The following is a 20,187-nucleotide window of genomic DNA, read 5'->3' on the forward strand; positions in this document are numbered from 1 at the left end:
TTTTAAAAGATGTCATCCTAAAATAATTTGAATTTTATAGCTTTTGTGGTTGTATCTTGAACTGACCTTGATACCAAGTCACCAAAACAAATATTTTGCGATCTGTTTGTCATCACTAATTTCATTCTCACATTTATCCAAACTGAAGATGGATATTCATTTTTAAAAGCTTGGATTTGTGATTTTAAAAAAACAAAAATTAATCAAAGAACACATATGTAAGAGTGTCTGTATGTTCCTTCCAGTTTTGAAATCAACAGTGTTTCCTCATCAACTCCAGATTGGCCCTGCAGTGCTCAACACCACTCGGCTGGGGAGTGCCCAAGGAATGCAAAAGCAACCAAGCCCCTGAGAAACAAGGGCCTGCTTGTTTTGTGAGAAATCAGCTCATAGTTTTCCAGTACAGATGTCCTGCTTTACTTTCAGTTTGGTGAAGACTGGAGTAACAAATGGCAGCTTATATGCCTCTGAGATGGGGTTTGTGTGGAAGAAAGGGCTCCCTTGTCTGTATGTGCAGGAGGGCACAAGGGTGGTAGCCCTTGCACCAGCAAAGCCTAATGCAGCACAGTAATGCAGAATGGAGGGAGAAGCTCTGCTGTTGCACAGCTCTTCCTGTTCACTGACTAGTTCTATCACTGTACAATTGCTAATTCTGCCTTATAAAAGTGTATTTTCAAGGCTGTAGTGCAAACCATTGAAATAACGAGGTTACGGGGATCTTTTCTAGGGAAACCCACAGAATTTACTGCTTGGAAAACATCTTTTGCTATGTCATGTTGTCACTTAGACTATTACAAAAATGTTTGCAATTAATACTACTCTTCTTTCATGTTCATAATTTGTAAACTTGGTAGTAGGATGTTTTTATATTTGCTTCATGATACTCATAAACATCTATACTGAGTATTTCCTTACATATTTTTCTTGAGATGCTATCTCCTTAGTTTTTACTGCCATCTTAATTTTGTAGAAGTCTGCCAGACTCCTATCTTCTCTTTTAACCCTCCTTAGCCTTTACTCCAATTCTCCAATTTTGCATATGCTAATTTCTAAATACTTGCTACATGGCCTGTGGACCTGCAGGAGTTCCCAGCTCCCACTGCGCAATCACTGAGTCATTGCTCAACCCCAGTCTCAGTAACAGCCCTGGTTTTTCTGTGCATTTCATACAACACAGTTTTGAATTTGCTCCATAGGCCACAATACCCCTTCTGATTCCAAGCAAAACTCAAAAGTTTCTATAGGTTCACTTCCAGGCTGCTGGATTTTTAACTCAAATAAATCCTCTCCTGTAACTTAATGAAACAGATTATGATACATAGAAAGGGCTATTTGCCATCCATATTCCAGCATAGGTAACTGTTTCATTACAAAATGTTGACAAAAAAGAGTAAAAGCAAGAGAGATGTGACAGTTTTAAACAGGCAGAAACTTAAAAGAGTCTTGGTTGTCTCTGAAGCACTATATGCTTTCAAAGCATAAAAAATGCACTCATCTCCCTCCCCTCCCCCAGTGGGTGTCCTTAAGCTCCCCCTAGATTTATGAAATATTAGTGTATTTGTCATGTTATTTCAGTAAAGGAGTAACTTTAACACCAAATAATGCTGAATGCCCTACATTACTAATGATGCCTCTGAAGACTGAGAACCTGTACCACACCTGCTTTTGTTCCACACCTCTGTAGCTTTTAATTGTCCTCTCTTGCTTCAAAATTGTGTAAGGGCAGTGGTGGCTCCTGGCAGCGTTACAGAGTGCATAACTGATGCATTATCAGTGTATGTGGCACAATAGGTAAACACTGCTTCTTTCAGAATGTGTTAGTGTCCATTCTAGGTGTTCTGGAAAAAAACTCAAAAAATACCTGAAATCAGTTTTTAAAAATTCAAAATCAAGTTTAATTTAAGAAGACTGTTCTCAAATAAAATTTATTTACATTGTATTTACAATTTTGCTGCTGACAGCATCATGTTTACATATAACAACCTAAATTAGTTACACTGAAATGGGCTCCACTCAGCCTCTAGACTGAATCCACTGCCAGTGCCAGTCTGGATGTCAGATGCTCACCAAAGCTGCTCTGTCACTCCCACGCTAGGCACTGGAGACAAAACAAAAGGAAGGGCTCATGGGCTGAGATAAGGATGGGGAGAGTTTAGTCACCTGTTACTGTCATGGACAAAACAGACTCAACTTGGGGAAATTAATCCATTACCAATCAAATTAAGAGTCTCCCATATTTAAAAATGTTGCAATTGGGGTTTCTTGCTTTCTCTGACATGCTCAGGAAGTTGCGAAGTGTAACACAAACAACAAAATTGCTGTCAGCCTTTGATTTAATAAAAGAGAATCAGCAACCATTTGCTTTTCTGATCAAATAACTTGCATAGCATGGGCAGTTCCATCAGAAAAACATGTTTGATGTATTTTGTGGTCATAATCTAGACTTACTCTAAACCTGTTGGGAATTAACTTGAAGATGTTGCAAAATGTTTTTTGATTCATTCTGGAAAACACAGACATGAGACAGCATCTGAGGAAAACAAAGAATGGAAGTAATCCCTATGGACAGTACAGCCTTCCAGAACTCAAGCAGGAGAGTTAAATATTGGATGGGATGAATAGAAACTGGCCTGCACAAAAGTGGGTTTGTGCTCTTTTTACTGTCTTGTGGAAATTGATTCTGTCCGTTCCTTTGTGGGCCACTTAGCTCTCCTTTTGCCTGCTGAGGAAAAAAGTGCAGAACTTCTAGAAATGTTTTTCATTAATTTAGGCCTGAACATTTTTGTTTATTATTTTTTAACTACTACTCGATTGGTGAATGGCCTCATGTTTCAATTTTTGCTTCCACAAAATGTGCAGCCAGATGAAGACTGGGTGTGGGGGATGTGACTTAAATTCAGAAGAAGCAGTATCCTGAACAGCCCTGCATGTTGGGGGTCAGTCCTTTCACTCTCTCTTCATCTTTCAGAAGAAAGCAGCATTTATGAGATCACATAAAATTTCAAGTACTTATGAGATCACCTAAAATGTCTAGCCAGTTTAAAACTATCATTCCTAGAGATTACTCTAGAACTAGATATTTTCTTATTTTGGATTGTTAACATAAACATTCCAGAGAATGCAGCTTGGCTTTCCCACTGTAGTTTCACTCTGGAATACTTGCCTTTTCTCTAATAAACTCTTTGCAAATGTTCACTTTTCTCTTTGAAAATCTGGTTTTACGGAAATATAAATTTTGGCTTTTACATTTTTCCACTGACTCCCTTCCTCTTAAGGGAACAATTCATGCTCCTCTCTGCCAAAATGCACTGATTGGTAGCAGGGCTGGGTTTTTTTAGTGTACCTTTCTTCTTAGAGCCACAGCTATGCAGCCAGATTTATAAAACTGTTAGGATAGTGAGACATTCATATTTTTATTGGGAAAATAAACAACCTAAGGCTGACGTTTTATGGCTCAGCACAGGAAATAGCCAAACTTCTAATGCTTTTTTGTTATCTATCACCTTCTTTATCCCTATGAAAACAGTGCTTTTGGAGCCTGCTGGCAGAGATCATTCTGAGAAAATTGTCATCACGTTGTTGGTATTTCTTCATTGGGCTGACACTTCAAACATCCCATCCCATTTTCTGGAACAAGCAGACCACACCATTTTCCAAAATTAATCCAAAGAAGATGGCAAACCAAGGGAGTATTCGGTTCAAGTTCAATGTAACTGCAAAAAAAAAACAGAACAAATTTATCATGTACCATTTAAGAAGATCACAGAAATCATATGAGAATTCACATTAATTTGTGTGTATTAGAAATAACACAAATTTGTTAAAAGTCTGCATTCCAAAGACATGAATAAAATTAATATGAAATTTTAATTTTTCAGAAACTCAAAAAAAATCTATGTTTCAATGATCCATGAATTGCCTCAAATTGTAATAGATGGATCTGGTGGATATAATACTATATAAACAAAGAGATGATGGTGAGACAAGAGGTACTTTTTTTCTTCCTTTTTAATTTTTTTTTGCTTCAATCACTTTCTATTAAAATTTAAGGAACACAGTTTTAAACCAGAGCTATTTCAGTCAGGTATCTGATATAGATTAAAATGATAACAATAATAGTGACTTCTGTAACATCAGCAGTCTCTCACACATATTCTATACACATAATGCAGTGTAATAAATGCAAAAATGTACCTCTAATTGCCTGAGAGTTTGATATCAAGACAAACACTTTTATAAATGCAAGGCACAAAGGCGTGTAGTCGTGCTCCCAAATAACAGCTGGAATTAGCAGGAGCTTTCCATAGGTGGACAACAGCAGTGCTTTGAGAAGTAAGATGAAGTCAGACTTTGTTTTCAGCATCTCAGGTGTCATCCACCACAAGGTAATGAAAATACCAATGAAAAATGAAGTTTGTTCTGAAAGGAAATAAGAGGCGTTGGAAAGAGAGAACAAAGTGCCAAAAATCAAGTCCAGATCTGAATGAATTTCAGTAAAATGGCATGTCCCAAATGCAGTCACTTTTTAAAGTCACTTTTTAAAAGCCACAGGCAAATACAAATGTTCTATCTCCTGTGTTCATTTTAATAGCCAAATATTCCTTAAATGACATTCAGAATAATTCTATCACAGGATTCTATCTGTAGGATTATCATATTTGTGACTTCTGACTCCATTTAGGGCAAGAAGTTAAGCACAAAACCTCTTCACTTTCACTTTTTAGCAATGAGAGGGTTTTTTTTCCAACTGTCTGTTAGGCTGTAAAACAAAAAAACAAAATCAATCCTCCTTTGCAAAGGGTCACCCACAATGAACCCTTTTCATCCAGCATGAGAAAGAACACCAAGGTGAAAATACCTTTGAGCTACCAGACTTTTTTTGACACTGCTCCTGTGATATGCTAGCATTTAATGCAGATGTCAAAGAAACTCCCACAATAATTGTAATAGATGAGTCACTACTGAAAAATCAGTTCAATATTTTTACTGACATATTATAAAAACCTACTTAAAACAATATTAGACAATAAAGGACTTAATTTAAGCTCTGAATGTGTAAGAAAAATACTAGTTTTAGTGTGCAAGTTTGACTTAAACACTATCATCTGAAAAAGTATGAGAAAAAATGTTTTAACCAGCAGAGAACAAAACCACTTCCCTGCCTTCAAGTACAGTCTTAGAATACACTGCTCTGTATTTTAGTGTATTTGTTTAAAAAAACAACCCCGAACAGATACAACTTTTCCCAATTTTTTACTTTAGTAAGGTTGTATCACCTGAATGAATAATAAACCTTGAAGTCAACATGAAACGTGGAATAAGGCTGAGCTTTACACTGATCTTCAAACTATGTCAAGAGATATCAGGCAAAGATTTCTGAATATTGCCACTTTTCAGTCTCTTCATATCTAATGCTGATCATATCAGTCTGAACTGTAATCAGAACAGGTATTTCCATTAAATGCAGGCAAATTAGAGAGTATGTGTGTAATTGTTTAACCATACTGGGTTGGACATCACATCCATTCTCTATCAATTTTTGCAGTATGGGCTTGAAGTTCTTCAATGCTTAAAGAGTATATAATACAAATCACCAATCTTACCTAAAGAAGCTATGCCAAACATTCTATAAAAATCCCATTCTTTGGCATATCTGATTAAGTCATCAGGATCTGTATTTTGGCTTGAATCCTGTAGTTGCAACCACCTGATATAAGCTTCACAGAGCAAACAAAACACACAGAGCTTCCCATGAATCTGGTAAATGAAAGAATAATAAAAGGAGTACTATTAAATCAGCATAAATTAAAGCATTAGTAAGAAATCAGCATTTAAAAAACATTTAAACACCTCCACACAAACTCGGTAGGTGTATTACTTCTCTTTAGCATATAAGCAAAATTACTTCTGCTGAGCCACTAATTTATCCCATCATCCTTTTAATATCTGCTAACATGATAGTCAAATTATAACATGCACAAAATTGCATCAACAGTTCTGTACAGAAGAAGGTATATAACTGTGGTTAAGGCCTGATTGGGAAGGCTATTCAGCTAGGAATGAAAAACCAAAATTGTACCATTGCTAGCATAGAATTATACTATCTAAAATTTCTGTTTAAGGGCAACTACTCTATTCAGCAAACTGGTTTAATTAGCCTTGTTTCTCTTTTTCCCTGGGACAATCTCCATTAGAAGAAACTGGTAGTGTAGTTATACCAAAATATTTCTTACCTCATCTAAGAGTGAGGCACCAAAAATAAAGGGCAGCAATATAACCAAACAAAGCTATTTAAAATATCTTCTGAAGTGACATCAAAAATTATGTTGTGAGGGCCAACAGTTAGCATGTTTCCACATTATACAGTCTGTAAGCCAGCGCATATATGAGGTGATTTCTGGTTTAAAACAAGATTTAAACAAGCCATAACAATTTCTGTGCTGGATTCTACTTTTTCTGTTGGAGGAAATAGTTATACATAGATGCATAGGCTTTGCCAGTTTAAAATTCAACTCAAATAATTTTGATAGATGAACTTTTCACAAACAGTCCTTGCAGAAGCCTCACAGGAAACATTACAAGTGTCCAGAAGCACCGAATTAATTACAAATGTTTAGATAGATTTATGCTTGAAAGATGAAGCGAGTGTATTTATCTACACTGGCTAAGAGGTACCAACATGAACACAGCACATACTTATGCTTAGAGATTTTGCTCTAGATTAGCTTCCCTCTCCTGGGAAATCAGTCCTTACAGTAAAAATATGTAATACCAAAACACTGCACCTCCAGACCTGGCCAGCCCAACTACATAATTCTGCATCAACCACAATTCAAGTGAAAGCCACCAACTTTTGCTCTGGCTTTGAGGACATGGTTAATTACACAGTGAGAGACTTGTGAGAAATTAGTACAGTATGTTTAACTGGCACAGGATTGTTAATTTGGTATTTTATACTACTATTGCTCATTTGAAAAAGAATTGTTTGCAACAGAAATTCAATTTGAAAATTAATCTGCAATTAGGTCTTTCTCTTACAATGGAATTTAGCACATCATCCTTTTAGCATCAATTAACATGATAGGTTAAGTAGGAAACTGCATGAACAGTTCTTTGCAGTTCCTTCTCTTCAATATGTAAGATGACTTTGTATTTGCTGGTACTGCAGCATCACTGCTGTAAAGACAGAAGCTGTCTTAGTAACAGTGGGAGTTTGAGATTCCATGTGTTCTATTCATCATGTAACTGGTTCAGCTTGCTGAAATCTGTGGAGGGGCAGGAGATGAATAGTCTAAAGTTTTATAACTAATACAACAAACTTACCAAACCTAAATATATTTTTAACAAAAAGAAAAAAGCCACAAGGCAGGGACATAGCAACTTACATTTATCTTTGTGTTGAAAAGAATGTGCCTGTATGCTTGTGCTTTGCATAAAACAGCATTAATCAAGATGATAACAGGATCATACTCAATGTATTTATCCACAGGTTTCTGGCAGGATTTCTGAAAATCACAAAATAAGAAGAATTAGGGGAAAAAAGGAAAGGAAGAGTTTATAAAATTTTCCTCTGATCTTAGTACAACTGGATAAACACAAATTAGCAATTCAATTATAAGTAGTTTTTCCCTAATGTCATCTTCATTTTCAATACAGTTTTAATCCATCCAGAAAAATTGCTTCTTCTCCCTTGACACTTCACTTGACACGAAGAATTCCCTTATAAAGTAGAATGATTTATTATTGATTGATTTTTGCAGGCTTTGGATTAAGATCAATAATGAAATATGCAGGAATAGACTTAGTTATCATTTTGTGCTCCACAGATGCAAAAAACTAAATTACTTCCCTAAGACTCAAGAAATGCACCAGTGTCATGCTAAAGGTTAACTGATCATGGCTTATCTGCATATTTGGTGTTATTTTGGGTATTTTTAGAAATAAAATTAATTTCTTCTATCACTTGTTTATTTTCAGAGATGCTTTATCCTCCTATCCTACCTTTTTCTTCCTTTCAAGGAGACAGTAAATGTTTTTTGCTGTTGCATTGTTCTTCCATACTGTTAAATTGTCTGGATATTTCAACCAGTTTTCCATCATTAAGCAAACAGCAATACATTCAGAATACTGATAATGTAGTTTTCACACAGATCCACAGCCAAAGAGTCAGCTGCCTCTAAGCAGCGGTGGGACACTAAACCATCACTTCTCCAACATATCTGCTGTTCTGCTAGAGAGGTTTTTTCACCCAGACCACTGGGAGCTGCTTGCCATCAATCCCCTCCAGCTTCATTGACTTACCTGCCTGCCTGATCACTCCTTGATTTGAGCTAGGGCTAATAAAAGGCTGTTATACTGTGAGCAGGGGGGTTAAATAATCTCACAAATGGCTCATCTAGCAGACCTAAGGGGGAAGTAACTTCTAGCAGAGAGCTGAGGAGCAGCAGAGCAGCAGCAGCCACCACTTCAGCTCAGACAAGTGCTTTCTCCTGCTGCTCATCCTCTGGTCTGACTGCTTGTTTCCTCCAAGCTGTCCTTAGCTAATCTTGGTCCCCCAGGCCTTCACATTAGCTGTCATGCTGAGAACACAACAGTCACAGAAATTATCTTTATTTCCATTTTAAAGAGTGCATGGTGGTGCACTGCCCGAAGAAAAATGTTGGCATACCACTTTCTGAATTGCTGGAACATTAAAAAAGGAGCATCAGACAACACACATCTACAGACAAACTCCCAGGACAGAACATAGAGGTTTTTCAACTTTTATTTTTCTGTCATACAAAGACCAACTGAGTATTACACTGCTGCTCACTTACCCTGCAATAGGATGAGGAGGAGGCTCAGAAGAAGGTAAAACCCATGGGTGGTTAAAAGAATAGTTTCATAATTGAAATAAAGCAAAATATAAAAATAATAATAGTATTGAAATGGAAGATAATAAGAGGGAGATAATGCCCAGGAGAAACAAGAGCTGCACAACATGATTTCTCACTGCCCAATGCCCATTCCATCCCTGAGCAGTGATCAGCCCCTCCTGGCCAACTCTCCCAGTTCATTTACTGGGCAGGACACTCTCTGGGCTATGGAGTGTCCCTTTAGCCAGTCTGGGTCAGCTGTCCTGGCTGTGCTCCCTCCCAGCTCCTCGTGCACCTGCTGGCTGGCAGAGCACGGGAAACTGAAAAGTCCTTGGCTGGGGGTGAGCACTAACAGCAACAACTAAAACATCAGTGTGTTATCAACATTATTCTCATTCTGAATCCAAAACACAGCACTCTATTGGCTGCTAGGCATAAAATTAAACCAGCCAAAACTAGGACAGTGTCCAAAGTTAACACTGCTTTGCTGTTTAACAGAATTATTTTTGTAGCATCTTAGAATGCAGAATTTCACCAGCCAATTGACTCAGAAGTCCAACATCAATGTCAAGGAAAGCATCTGAACAAAAGCATAAACTGAACAGAGTGTCTAGAGAATGCTGCAACCTATAATCAATGTTTCTTTGTCCAGCTTAAGGAAAAAACTAATTTCAATAAGACAACACTGTGTATGACAGTACACAGGTTGGACGTAATGAATTAAAGAACTCCCTCAACTAACCAAGAGTTTGAGAAATCTACAGATAAAGTGAATTAGATGGAAAAAGGACATAACACAAGACCACAGGATTTAATATAAATAAAGGATTTAATATAAATAAAGGATTTAATAAAGTGAAAAAGAAATTGCTACTTTAATTAGAAGCGGTGTCTTGCTTCATTTCTTTCTACTGGGAAATCATAAACAGATATTCTTACAGATGATAATTTGCATATGTCAAATCTCTGGGTTGATGTAGCATTGGACAAGTGCAATTTTTTAAATAGGTTTATTCACACAAGCACTGGACAAGTCCATTCAAAGTAAGATTATTCAACACAATGGGTGTCATAAAGGTTAGATGAAGGGTATCCTACGCACACCCAGTTTTATGATGCTCTCAAATTCTCCTACAACAGAACATTTTCTGACCAGGACCCAAAATCTTTCTGAGTAAAGAATGGTATTTTCAACTGGAGCATCCCAATCAAGCACTAATAAAAAAATTTGCAGTTAAGAGGTATTGAAAAATTTTCACTGACAGCTGACATGAATTTTAGACAATGAAAATTTATCAGACCAACCATCCAGGCAAAACCAACAATTCAGAAATTTACTGTAGATATATATGGAGACTGCTACAAATGAATACACAAATAGTGGCGTCTTCTGCCCCACAGCTTCTGGCAGCCAAATACCAAACCTTCTCTGCAGCTGTGAAAATTATGTTCAATTTAGTATTTCTGTCTTCTAGAACTAGATGAGAGCCCTATTCTTAATATACATTACATTCCTAAGATACTTTATTTCTGAGTCTCTGCTGCCAGAAGGAAAAGTCCTCTGTGCTTACCCAGCCAGTGACCTAGCCAGCGTGAGTTCACCCAGGGATTTGTGAGACCTACAAACCACCTTTGCTGCAAAGACTTGTGTGTGCACTGCTACAGACTAACTGGATGATGGCTGATGTATCATTAGTACACTACAGAACTAAAATGCCCTCTAGGAAGAATTTTTTCCGTACCTGGCTATTTCATTATTTTTTCCAGCTGCACAACTAAAACATCTGACACCAATTTCAAATGCCTAGGAAGGAAACCTGTGAGTGAAGCCTGACTTCAGCAAAATCAGTGCAAGCAAGGACTGATGCAGTTTAATACACATATGTTTCACTAGATGGTTTCAGCTAGTTAAAGGGATGTAACTTTGGGGACACTGATAATCACACTTTGAGAGAAGATTGGTATGAGCAGCTCAGCTATGGAGAACTACTTGCAGACTTACTTTAAGATTTTAGTCAGGCAGTTTAACTCCAATCCTGGCGCTCATGTCTTGTTCTGCACAGCTGTAGTCAGTGGCCTGGGCAGCATGAGTGAAGAGGGCACATCTTTAACATACTGAGCTTTCTAATCCTCTTTGGACTTTCTCAAAGATGTGCCTCAGTTATCACAAAAGCAGTAAAAAGAGGTAACTGGATTTCTCCATGCTTTTAGCCATTTCCCAACTTCTGCCTTAAATATGTAATTGGCATCAGAAACAAGTAACTGGTATTTTTTCTTGAAAAAATAGACACTACTTTGATTAAAAGGTACTTTCAGATTACATGTCAGAAGAAAAGTCAAGCTTCACACCATAAATTCTATTTACACATCTTCTTCTGATTTGGTAAATTTAAGAAACATTATGAGTGTTTGATAGTGACATACAAAAGTCCAACAGATACTGTGCTCTCCTAAAAAAGGATGTTAAAAGTATATCAATATTCTAGCAAATTTAAATGGCTATTACTTTAAGAACTGTTTGATTAATCAAATATTTAGAATAATCTGACTATGCTTGTTTGTTGTTTGAAAAAAAATCTTCCATTTTCATAACTTAGAAGTTTGCTTAGTCATCTTAAAAAAATTAAAACCAATTATCAAAGGCAAATTAAAGAAAAAACAAAACTTCAAAAGCCAGTACAATCATCTTCTTCATAGTGTAATATATGAGATTCTTTTTGATCAAAGCAATCCAAAACATTTAAGGAAAGTAACATACAATTTAAAGTCTCAGTTGTATTAAATATGACCAAAAAAAAAAAATACTGATAAGTTAATTCAAACTTCATGTCTATCAGGCTTTTATAAATCACTACTCAAAAGACATAACCCTTGCTTTGTTCATCAAAAATACTCAGCTTGGAAAAAATGTGTGCCCAATACAGTACAGTAAACAAATATTTGAGAAAACACCTTCTGTCTCTGAAGGATAAAGCTTCTAAAGTATATGAGCATGACTTTTTTGGATTCATCTCTCTAGTTTTAAAACATTACTTATTTTTAAATAAAAATATTTTGGGATGGGGTTTGTGGAAAGTAAAAGAATTCTTGAAGAGGAAGCCATAGGACATGACAAAAAGTAAAAATATACAGTGAAGAACAAAGCTTCATCCTGATCTAAAATCACCATGAAAACCACACCAGGAATACATTTGCAAATCTCTGGGCATTAGAAATATCAATGAAACAGTCTTATTATAGCATTCCTTTCTCCAGGGTTTGGAGTTTGGCAAAATTAAGCTACAATTTTTGCTGGACTACGCATACAGCAAATTGTAACAACATTTACATAGCTTCTACATGAACAGAGGTCCATTTGCATAGGTTCATAGGCAAATTAAAGACTCTTGTGAGAGTGCCCTTAATCCCAATTGCACCCTTAAATAATAAAACACATTAGCTGTGCTGCTTTCAGGAATGGATTCTTTATTAGGGACGCAGCCAAGTGTCACAGTAGACTGAAAAATAAAACAGCCCAGTTTCAGAAAACAAATTAATTTATTTTTTTTCCAGTAGTGAGTTGGTCTGCAAACAGTTATGTACAATTAGCATATGTTATTTTCCAGGATGATCTTTGTACTCTTGACAGATTCTTTACCATACCACATAAATGCTTTGCATTCAAAGCAAGGTCTCTCTGCCTTGCTGCAAAAAAAAAAGAGCTTTTCAATTATTTTTTAATTGCAGAAAAGCTAAATGAAGTGTGCACTGCTCAGGCAATTTGGCTTTCTTATTACAAAACACAAGGGGGATCCTGACTGTGCTCTATATATTGCAATAAGTAATTTATTTTCCTTTGTTATGGTCTGAAACATTTTTAACATTTTATTTTTAAACATAACAACATATATGAAATTGAAAACCAAATTTTAGAAATGTTTGCATGCTTTTCCTTCCATTTCTGAATAACTGAAGTTTGCTAATTTCTTTCTGTATTCATTGCACTTCACAGTTTATTTCAGGTTAGGTAATCGTGTTCCCACCCCATGCCCCAGAATTATTACTGTAGTAGCAGTGTTATTTGAACAGTATTTTTTCCTTATTGTTCTTAATGGTTGCTTTGTAATATATTCAGTGAAGATTTGCTGTATTATTTACCAATTAATTAAATTTTAAGAGTCTCAAAATAATTAGCAAAAAGCCTTCTCTAGAAGGAGAGCCACCTAGGCCTACCTTTACCATAACTTCTTGCTGGGAATAGGGACCAAATCTGTAATTCACAGATTAGGACTAAACCCAGACCCAGGAGATGCAAAGTGAGTGCCAACATGCCCATCCTAACATGCCCACAGATTCCACAGCCTCCCCTGCTACCCCTCAGTTATCACACTGAACAAAAGCCATATTGAAGAGGTGTCTACTTCCACAGCTAAGTACATCCAGGATGAGAAAATGGTTCATCCACTAAATGTGCAATGCCAGAGGTCTGGGCTAGGCTTCAGCTGAAAATGGCCTTAATTAAACAAAACAGACTTAAAAAGAAGTTACAGAACTTGAGGAATTTGTGGCAGTTAGCCACCTTGCAGAGTTATTAAGAAAAGACACGACCCTTCCAACCCAAGTGTACTGTGTGGACTTCTATGTTGTATAGAAGAAAGTTTCTTTAGTTCCTTCAGCATCTATTACAAATTTATTCCCAGAGTGGATAATAACACTTGTGAGGTCTTTAATGCTTGCCCACATTAAAATTACAATATGGAGTTCAAAGAAACTTTTAATTATATTAAGAGCAGTAACTAAACTAAAGCAACATTAGGCTGAATTTCCAAAATTGTACTCTAATATTGTGGGCTGGAAACACATGTTCTTTAATGAAAGCTTTTAGTATTTGCCTCTGGAAAAAAATTCATTCTTCTCTTCAACAAATTAATAACAGAATAGAAAATCATGGTATTTTGCTTAGGCATTCAAATTTAAATCTTCCACCTCAAAATCACATCCAGATCAGGTTAAACACATCCTAAAATAAATGTAGGGCTAGATAGAAGTTGCTGTTGGGAGAATTTAGATAATGTTCCAAAATGTGTTGAATGACAGGGTTGTCCTGAGAATGGCAAATACCTGTTAGATGCAGATTTCTTAATGTATCAAGGATGACTTTAAAACAGTATTGAGGAAAGTCGGTAGGTCAGTATGAAACAGTGATGATCTTGACAATGTTCTGCTTGTTCCCAATTTTCTGGGGCCTTCTATTTTATTTACCATATAGAACAAGTGTTGGGTTGTTTGTTTTTTTTTTTTCTTAAGGTGTCAATATTTCCAGGTACTACTTGAAAATAGGAATGAAATACAAGTGCTTTTAACAAAAAAAAAAAAAATCATCTAGATTATGCCCATTAGCCTCACTTTGAGTATCAACATACAATCTTTTTATGAATTTTTTACTTCTTCTCTCTTAATGCTACAGTGGAGTAGCAGTACTCAATGCTCTCACTCCATGAAGACAGATGAAAAATGTTCTCAGGCTGAGTGATCACACCTTCTAATCTCACCTCAGACCTTCAATTTTTCTTAAATACCTTCAGCTTTCCTTAAGTTTTTAGAGGCCTACACTCTAAGTTTTATATATAACTGATATAAATGATGTTTCATACTGTTAAGTGGGGTCTTCATATATTTTTAATTGAAGACTTCTAAGCTATCATTATTTTCAGGTTTGATCATCAAGAAGATTCATAACACAGACACACTCATATCCCTACTCATGAAAGTCTGTGAAGGGTATCAAAGGACACTCAGTACTTGACTATTTTTCATTGTCAGCAGCATGATGATGAACAACTTTCCAGGTCTCTGGCCAGAGCACAGCCTTGCCTGCATGGAATAGAATGCCTGCAGAGAGTTGGTACAGTGACAAAACCATCCTTGCAGATTAAAAAGAAGAAGTAAACCAAGCACTGCTCTATTGGAAACCATGGGGCCTTGGTAGCTGGAGACAACAGTAGGGCTTTCCTGCCCAAAGTCACATCAGTTCAACTGAAAGAATCTTTTGATCTTGGCAACCTTTCAACATTCTCATCTCCACTTAATGTGCCATGAGCTAACATGTCTCCTGCTCTCAGCACTGCCTGGGTGGCCAGAAATTGAGGGAAAGCTTTGTGGTAATATGACATGTGCCACGTAAGAGCAGCTAGAACTGAACCTGAACCATGAGGACTCACAACAGAGCCAGAGCAAACAGACTGGTACAAGTCAGTGAAAAATGGTACAGATCTGGGGCTGCATGGAGAAAGGTGGACACAATTCCAGATTGCTAGGAATATGTGATTCTTTGCTCTTTCTTTTACTCAATTCATTACTCTTTATATATGAGTTTAACATTTGTGATGAATATAGCAACTGGGACTTAAGTCTTTTGATTCTACATGGCATGCCACAGCTGCAACAGACCAGGATCTTTGGTCCTCAAATGGTTAAATGCCAAGGGGAATGAGTGCCATCTACTGGCTCCCAGGCTGCCTTAAATCTGTTTATCAGCATTGGATTAATAAACCAGAGGAAGTTGTAGATTTCAATGAGGTATCCCTTCAGCCTCCCCTTCTCTAGGCTGGATATGCCAAGTGACCTCAGCTGCTCCTCACACAGCTTCCCCTCTACATCCTTCATCAGCTTTGTGTCCTCCTTTAGATGCTCTACAACAGCTTTACATTTTTCTCACTCTGCTTTGCCCAAAACTGCCCCAACAACTCGAGGTGAGGCTGCCCCAGTGCAGAGCAGAGCAAGACAATCCCCTCTCTTGCCTGGCTGGTGATGCTGTCTCTGATGCCCCCAGGCCAGGGTTGGCTCTCCTGGCTGCCAGGGCACTGCTGGCTCATGTTCAACTTGCCACTGACCAGGACTCCAAATCCCTTTAAATCATCATCACTCAGACCCTGGCATTCAGGTCCAGTGGCACGGGAGCTGTGTTCAGCCATGGAGCCACGCTCAGATCTGCCCTTCAGCAAGAGCCAGGGCAAGCACACACAGCAGCAGACACATTGCAGTGCCAGTCAGGACAGCTCCAGCACACAGGTGCACTCAAGGAACAGGAGACAATGACACTGGGAAGCAGAGCAGACAGAAAACCTGCAGAATCACAGAATGGGTCAGGTTGGAAGGGACCACACGGGGTCATCTGGTCCAACCTCCCTGCTCAGGCAAGGCCATCCAAGAGCATGTGTCACAGGGCTGTGTCCAGATGGTTCTTGAACATCTCCAGTGAGGGAGACTCCACAACCTCTCAGGACAATCTGTTCCAGTGCTCAGTCACCTGCACAGTAAAGAAGTTCTTCCTCATATCCAAGCGGAACTTCCTGTACATCAGTATCTGCCCATTGCCCCTTGTCTATTGCTTGGCCACCGAGAAGAGTCTGGCTCCATCCTCATGACACCCTCCCTTTAGATATTTATACTCCTGGATGAGACACCCTCCCTTTAGCTATTTATACAATTGATGAGTCCCGCTCTCAGCCGTCTCTCCTCGAGGCTGAGCAGGCCCAACTCTCTCAGCGTTTCCCCACAGGACACCAGGACTCAGGGAAAGCGGTTCCAACGCGCGGGCGCGGCTCCGGCCCGGCAGCAGGGGGCGCTCCAACGGGCTCAGCCGCCCGCGTGCCACGGGGCCCACTACCACGTGCCGCGCGCCGCCGCCTGCTGACGTCAGAGCTTCCCACGTGCATTCCTGGCCTCCCCCGCGCACTGCTCGCCGCCCCGACTCACGCAGATGGAGATACGGAGCACCCCGCGCTGGTAGTCCCGGTACAGCTCCGTCGCCTCCCCGTTGCACTCGATACAGCGGTAGGCGCCGAGCGCCGCCATGGCGCGCGGGAGCACGCCCAGCCCTGTCAGCGCTTCCACACCGCCTCCTCGTTTCCGCGTTCGGGAGCGCGGCCGAGCCAGACCGAGCCGCGCTGCATCCCGGGAGCTGTGGTTTTCCTACCGCTGCCGCACGCCCGGCTGCGCCCGTGGAGAACTCCATGTCCCAGGGGGCAGTGCGAGTGCGGCCCCGTGGGAGGGGCGGCGGGGACACCCCGTGTTCCCGGGCGAGGCGGCGCACATGCGCGCCGTGAAGATGGCACCTGCTGGCGGGCTGGCGCGGGGTCCGTGGGTGCTGCTGGCCGTGCTGGCCCTGCTGGCCCCGCTGGCCCCGGCCGCGCTCGCCCTCACCGAGCGCTACCCGGCGCTGTCCCTGTTCCAGCAGGAGCGGCACCGGCAGCGCCACGGCCCGGCGGGGGAGTGGGCGGAGCAGTACTCGGCCGAGTGCGGTGAGTCAGGGACGTCGCCGCGGTGGCCGCCCGCGGTGCGGGGTGCCCGCGGGCCCCGGGCTGTGCCGCCGCTGCCCTCGGCTGGCGCACAGCGAGGCTGCCCGAGAGTGAGCGGCAGCGCCGTGCCCGCCGCGCCCGTGTGTGGCGCGGAGCCGCAGGGGCTGTGGCAGCGAGCCCGGGAAAACCTCTCACCCCTGGGCGGGCGAGCCTTAGGTACCACACGCAGGATCCCTGCTGCCCGTTCACCTCCGAGCCCGGCTGCTGGACTCTGCTGCTTTTTCATTCCCGCGCTCAGTAGTTTGGGGATATGCCTGTACTCCCTGCTTGTGTTACTGCGTTTCTCAGTACAAGGAGCTGCCGGAGAGGGTCCAGCGGTCTGGAGCGTCTCTCACGAAGAGAGACTCTGGGAGCTGGGCATGTTTAGTCTAAAGGAAAGAAGACTGAGAGGGAATCCAGACTTTTTAGTGATGCCCAGAGACAGGAGGAGGAGCAGTGACCATAAACTTAAATACAAGTTCCAGTTCAACTTGGGGGAGAACCGCTTTGTATGAGGGTGTCGGAGGACTTGGAACAGGCTGCCCAAGGAGCTTGCAGAGTTTCTCTATCTGGAGACGTTCAAAACCTACCTGAATGTGTTCTTGTGTCACCTGCTCAAGGTGACCCTGCAGGAGGGTTGGACTGGATGATCTCCATAGGTCTCTTCCAACCATATCAGTTCTTTGTTTCAGTGAGTGAGGTGTGGCTCGTTTTCATTTCAGCTACATTACATCTATTTTACTGGTGACTTGGATGCTTCTCTTATGAGTACCAAGTTTGAGTAGCAGATCTTCTGCTATTTTTCAAGTTAATTGATGTCTTGTAATGCAGGCATAGTTAAAACTGTTTTTATCTGCTTGAGTATCTTTTGTATCTGGATCATGTGGTTTAATGTGTTGTGATTGTTGATCTTGAGCATGGTGTGAATGAGCCATACAAACATGCCAGTCTGAATCGCAATGTGCACACAATGCAGATGAAGAAAAAGGTCTATCAATTGCTTGGAATGTGATACTAAATTATGTATAAGAGAATAAACAGTGATGTGTCGTAACATCCTAACTGTCAGCATGGTTTTGTGATTTTTTCCCCTGCCCTTTATTTCATAAAGCCTATGCTCATATCAGCAATTCCATGGTCCCTAACAACTAATATAAAACTAATATAATCCACTCGAATAACAGACTTAGTGGAAATAACTTCTTATGAGTTTCCTGCACCTGGGTTTTTGCTTTCTCCCCTCCCTTCTGTATGTGCTTTTGTCTTCACACTATAAAGTTCTTTGGTTAGTTTTTATCACCTTTGTGTGTGTGTGGCTGCAGTGGCTGAGAGCCATAGTACCTAAAGGTGAAACCAGATCTTGAAAGTTATCTCAGGTAACTGTTGCTACAAATTATTCAAGCTTAAGCATAAAACAAGAAGACTCACCCAGTGTTGAGATAAAAATCTGTACGCCCTACAAGTTAATAAATGGCAAAGCACTTGATTACATCTGTTACTAGACCTGACGCGAACAATTGACTCAAGGCACTCCTTCAGAGGTGGAATTGGAAGATTAGATTCTGATTTAACGGCGGATGTTGTTTTAAAGAAACCGGTGTAGCTGGGATTGGTACAAAGAGTTCTGCTTGAATCATCAGGTGTCTCAGGTACCTTGCATGCACTGGGAGTAAGATAGGCCTTACTTACAGAACAACTAACTTACTTTCAAATAGCTCTATACCAATTCACTCCTTGCTGTTTACGTGCTAGGACTAAATGAATTGCTAATTGAAAAATTCCTTGAGCTCTCAGTCTTTGTTTTAGTACAACTTGCACAGAAGCTGAGATTTTTTTTGGTCTCAAATAGTTTTCCCTGTAGCCTACTACAAGGTCCAAAGTACTTTCTCTGGTTGGTGTTTCTGAAAATGAAGAAAACTTCATTTTCATGAAGTTGTTAATGTGGTTCAGTTTTGATTGTGTCTAACTTGCAGACAAAGGCAGATCCATTTCTCCATAAGAGTAAAGCAGTTTGTTTCCCCAAGAACTGCAGGATTTGAGGGAGTCTTTCCCTGCTGTAGCTTGTATCAAGCTTGTGGCTTGGCTGTCTAATTCCCTACCACCTTACAAAAAATTAAATTATTTCAGTAAATCCTTGCTGTTGTGAAGAAAATTATTCCAGAGGTAGGCCGTGCCTGCACCTCTTTGTTTTGATGTCTGAAGCAAAAGTTTCTTGTTGAGTCTGCAGCCAAAACTCTGAAGTTATTGAATCACAAGCACCAACAGGAACAAGTAAGGTGTTAATAGCGCTGGCGTAGCACAGGAGTGTTTGACCAATGTGAAGAACAAAGGGCAGTGATGAAACGTCATGCTGGCAGCACTCTTTTTGGAAACTGTGAGTGGTTTGCCACTGTTCTCACAGGATTGACTTTAAACTTTGAACTTCTGCTTTTTACTACCCTTGCTTTTGTTGTAAAACTTCTCCCACTGGTTATCATTTATGGCTCAATGTAGATCCAAGTTCCTGTTTACAGAGAATGATTTTAGATGCTTCCTTTATTTCTCTTTACAAGAAGACTGTTTCTTTTGCTTTTTTAGCTCTGTGCTTATGAGAGATAGGGAATTAATTACTACAGTCCTTAAGAAGTCAAAATATAAGAGCACACCCTGCCCCCCAGCCTTTCAAACTTAGCATCGTTTAGATTTACAAACATCAAGGGAGATGATAAAATTTGGTATTTGTGACATGGTTTCAAGGAGATAATGCAGTATATTTTCTTTTTCTTGTTTATTCTTGAAATATTTAAAGATGATAGAAGCTCTAGGTTCCAAAGGTTTGAAAGTTAACAGTTCTATTGGAATAGCAATTAAAAGCATGACATAGAGGAAGGAGTGGTTTCTGTTGCCTATCAATCTGAGGGAGTAGTTGATTATTATTGTTACTTCTTTATTTGTTTGATATCTTAAACTTTTTCTCTGCTATGCCAACAAGCTGTGTTTGACTTTTAGGAGAAATGAATCAGCCTTATGCTTTT

The 20,187-nt window shown here is 39.8% G+C and overlaps 2 protein-coding genes across 2 annotated transcripts in view; one reads left to right on the top strand and one right to left on the bottom strand.

Annotated features, from left to right (window-relative positions):
• Positions 1 to 1,935: 1,935 nt before the first annotated feature.
• ARV1 (ARV1 homolog, fatty acid homeostasis modulator) lies at positions 1,936 to 16,739 on the bottom strand. Its single transcript, XM_058802005.1, has 5 exons — positions 16,593 to 16,739; positions 7,386 to 7,505; positions 5,604 to 5,757; positions 4,195 to 4,419; positions 1,936 to 3,713 (listed from the first exon to the last, which is right to left on the bottom strand). The coding sequence occupies exons 1-5, from the start codon at positions 16,689 to 16,691 to the stop codon at positions 3,607 to 3,609; spliced, it is 705 nt and encodes a 234-aa protein (XP_058657988.1). The 5' UTR covers positions 16,692 to 16,739; the 3' UTR covers positions 1,936 to 3,606.
• A 190-nt stretch (positions 16,740 to 16,929) lies between these two features.
• Positions 16,930 to 20,187, top strand: part of TTC13 (tetratricopeptide repeat domain 13) — a 39,729-nt gene continuing 36,471 nt past the window's right edge. Inside the window, exon 1 of the mRNA XM_058801780.1 lies at positions 16,930 to 17,137. Within this exon, the coding sequence (XP_058657763.1) occupies positions 16,930 to 17,137 (208 nt within the window). The remainder of the gene's footprint in view (positions 17,138 to 20,187) is intronic.

The sequence above is a fragment of the Ammospiza caudacuta genome, chromosome 3, assembly GCF_027887145.1.
Source record: "Ammospiza caudacuta isolate bAmmCau1 chromosome 3, bAmmCau1.pri, whole genome shotgun sequence".
Taxonomy (NCBI): Eukaryota; Metazoa; Chordata; class Aves; order Passeriformes; family Passerellidae; genus Ammospiza; species Ammospiza caudacuta.